Here is a 3,726-nt window from a genome sequence, read left to right on the forward strand (position 1 = left end):
CCCCCCCCCCCAAGGCCACCATCATAGATTACGGTGGTGAAGGGGGAACGATGGAGCTGCAAGACTTGAGCAAAGAGAGAGAGAGACAAGATCTGTAGTAAGGGGTAAACCCAGAGAACTGGACTGCCTTACTCACCTCACAACCTTTGATGCAGTAGATCAAGTCAAGGTATGGATACCACTTCAGTTCTCCCGTGCAGACAACTCTCTAGAAGATTGAATGGAAGAAAGAACATATTGAGCGATGAGGAACATTCAACATCAAGCAAAGGAGCAACTCTTCTTGACCCACATCTAAATCTCCAGAGGGTCCTTCCCTTGAAAATCAAATGTAGGTTTGGTGCGTTTCAGGACCTGGAATCTCTCCAAGAAGTGAAAAGAACTGTTAGACACCCAACAGTTGCAATAACAGAAAGCGCGAGATTAAAATAATATTTAAGGTTCCATCATGGTTGATATTTCGTTCGCGAGAGGGAGAGGAGCCTCTGCGGTGGAAAACGGAGGCAGGCAAAAAGAAGGGGGAAATTTTGGTAATGAGGTCAAGGTTTTTCCCCTTCCTACTATTAGCACAAAGGAGGGTTTTCTTAAAGTGGTCATCTACGTACATAAATACTTTAGGAATAGGCGGGTGGATATTTATGTACGTAGATGACCTCTCGTAGTTTGATTATGTTTTAGTGGGGGTTTTGTATGGGGTATTTTAGAGCAGGCCTGTTATTTAATTTGATTTTAGAACAGAAACTTGCGTATATTTATCGTGGTTTTTATTATCGCTGTTCACCGCCCTGAGTCCCGTAAGGGAGATAGGGCGGTGTATAAATTCAATAAATAATAATAAATAATAATAATAATAAGAAGAAAAAGTGTAGGAAATATTAAGCTAAAGAAACACATGAAGGACGGTTGCAGGAATTGGGTATGTCTAGTTTAATGAAAAGAAGGACTAAGGGTGACATGATAGCAGTATTCCAATATCTCAGGGGCTGCCCCAAAGAAGAGGGAGTCAAGCTATTCTCCAAAGCACCTGAAGGGCAGGACAAGAAGCAATGGATGGAAACTAATCAAGGAGAGAAGCAATCTAGAACTAAGGAGAAATCTTCTGATAGAATAATTGACCAGTGGAACTGCTTGCCTCCAGAGGTTATGAGTGCTCCATCACTGGGAGATTTTTAAGAAGAGATTGGACAGCCATTTGTCTGAATTGGTATAGGGCAAGGGTCTNCTTCAAACTTGGCCCTTTTAGGACTTGTGGACTTCAACTCCCAGAATTCCTCAGCCAGGCACGCTGGCTGAGGAATTCTGGGAGTTGAAGTCCACAAGTCCTAAAAGGGCCAAGTTTGAAGACCCCTGGTCAAGGGTCTCTTGCTTGAGACTAGACTAGAAGACCTCCAAGGTCCCTTCCAACTCTGTTATTCTGAAGACCTGAGATAGGGAAAGGAGCTGTCGCTAAAACTAATTTACATATTATTATTATTATTATTATTATTATTATTATTATTATTATTATTATTCCTGCATGGTACCTTTCCCAAATTATTACACTGATACTTTGGGGGGTTTGCCATCGCTGCAACGATCTCTTACTTCCCAGGTTTTGGTGAACGTTATCGGCCGTATCGGTCTCCTTCCGGAAGGATGCAAAAAAAAGTTCGATTAAGCTTTTTAATCACACCTCACAAGAGTGCCATTTTTCTCTCCCACGAAGAACGCCTCCCTTGCTTTTCCATGAAAGATGCAGAGATCTTTACAACAGGGGACAACCAGGAGTCATAATTTATCTTTCCCTGGCTTTATTTGAGGTCTAACGCTGCTGGAAAACCTCGGTGTGTGTGGGGGGTTTTTTTTAGTGTTGCTCATTGGAGGCTCTTTAGCCCGCTTGTGTGGGACTGTTGATCTTTCCACAGCGCGGGGTTTTTTTTTCCATATGACTCAGGGCCCGAAACTGTTCCACCTGTCTTAAAACAGGTCTGGTTTGTGTGAAGGCAGCCTGGGTAAAGATGGTCAGTGGTGGGGTAAGAGGTGAAGGGCATAGTTTTGTCAATCCCAAGGTGGAGGGTCCTCAGGGAAATTTCTCTTGGAAATGTCCAAGGAGAGCCTCAGTCATAAGCCGTAAGCCAGTAAACTTCTGGGGTCTGAACAAGGCACAGGATCCAACAAAAGAGGGGGGAAAAACAGTGCTTCAGGGTGAGGACAAGTGTGTATCTTGTGTTTTTGTGAAGTACATCTTGAACAGGGTTAGAGGTCAATAACACGGTCTGGAGAAATTACGATTGTGAGTTAGAGAGAGACGCCAACAATATCTGTGGAGATTCTCAGTTGTCCAGGTCAGGGTTGTCCTCAAAGTGCATTTTTCAGGAGGCAACTGGATCTCCTTGTTTTTTCTTTGAAGATGTTTCGCTTCTCATCCACGGAGCTTCTTCGGCTCTGACTAGATGGTGGAGAAGGGAAGGATTTATATTCCTAGTAGACACAGGGCAGAAAACACCCTGCAGAAAGCACGGCTCCACAACGCAGCCCTTTCAGCTGTTCCAAGATGACTCCACCTCTATTTGCACCCCTCAGGTGACCCTGAGGACACAGATAACCTCCAAGTGGCCTCAACAACTCTCAAAAAGCATGCAAATGACCAGCTGTCTGCAAGGAGTATAAATCCTTCCGTTGCTCCACCATCCAGTCAGAGCTGAAGAAGCTTCTGGGATGAGAAGCGAAACGTCTTCAGAGAAAAACAAGAAAGTCCAGTGGCCTCCTGAAAAAAAAAGCACCTTTGGGATTTTCTACTGGAAACAGAAACGTTAATTTTTCCTAGCCAACTGGAAGGCAACGGAGGATTTTCCTGTTTTTGGCTCGTTTTGCAGCTCGACTTACTTCACGTTAGGATGTTGGGTTTTTATTTTCAAAGCCTGGGAAATAAACAGGAGGAGGCTGCAATTATGGGCAGCCAGGTCATCGCCAATGCTGGTGTTTGGAAGCCAAGGTGTAAATCAGCTAGGATTGTTAAGTTGACGTCTCCCCGTGTGGTCAAGGAACGGCCCCTATCTATCGTACTTCCAGTTGGAAAGTGTGGTTTCCCACTAAAGCGGCTTTCATTTCCTCACGGATCTGTGTGATGATAATGTCTTGCCACCGACAACTGCCATACCATCCTGAATATTTCCTCTGCAGTATCCTGGACTTCCAGCGTCAATCTTTCTTAGAAGGCCAGATGGACCGACAGCTTTCCGTTCTGTATGAGTCATCCCGAATATGCTTTGGATCCATTGCTTGATCACAGAAGGAATATTCAGGAGGGTTGTAAAATCCTAGACTGGACAGGATCCAAGAACAGAAGGAGTGGAGGTATCAGTCGAGGGGTCCTCGGTGTTCTCTGAGCTTGGTTGTTGTGTTTTTTTTGCAAACCTTTTATAGCATTGCCAGTACTAGAAGGGAGTGGGTTTGCAGAGAGGAGGAGGAGAAGGACTATGAGGTCCTTGGTGCTCTCTGAGCTTGGTTGTTTTCTTGCAGACATTTCATAGCATCATCAGTACTAGAAGGGAGTGGGTTTGAAGAGAGGAAGAGGAGGGGGAGGAGGAGGAGAAGGGGAGGGGGAGAGGGAAGAGTAGAAGGAGAAGAAGGACGAGAAGGAGGAGAAGGAGAAGGACTATGAGGTCCTTGGTGCTCTCTAAGCTTGGTTGTTTTCTTGCAGACCTTTCATAACATCATCAGTACTAGAAGGGAGTGGGTTTGAAG

The 3,726-nt window shown here is 44.9% G+C and overlaps 1 protein-coding gene across 1 annotated transcript in view; it reads right to left on the minus strand.

Annotated features, from left to right (window-relative positions):
• Positions 1 to 3,726, minus strand: part of PAPPA (pappalysin 1) — an 82,574-nt gene that overhangs the window by 11,997 nt on the left and 66,851 nt on the right. Inside the window, exon 12 of the mRNA XM_015817425.1 lies at positions 137 to 208. Within this exon, the coding sequence (XP_015672911.1) occupies positions 137 to 208 (72 nt within the window). The remainder of the gene's footprint in view (positions 1 to 136; positions 209 to 3,726) is intronic.

This window comes from Protobothrops mucrosquamatus, unplaced genomic scaffold (assembly GCF_001527695.2).
Source record: "Protobothrops mucrosquamatus isolate PMUCROS unplaced genomic scaffold, P.Mucros_1.0 scaffold587, whole genome shotgun sequence".
Classification (NCBI taxonomy): Eukaryota; Metazoa; Chordata; class Lepidosauria; order Squamata; family Viperidae; genus Protobothrops; species Protobothrops mucrosquamatus.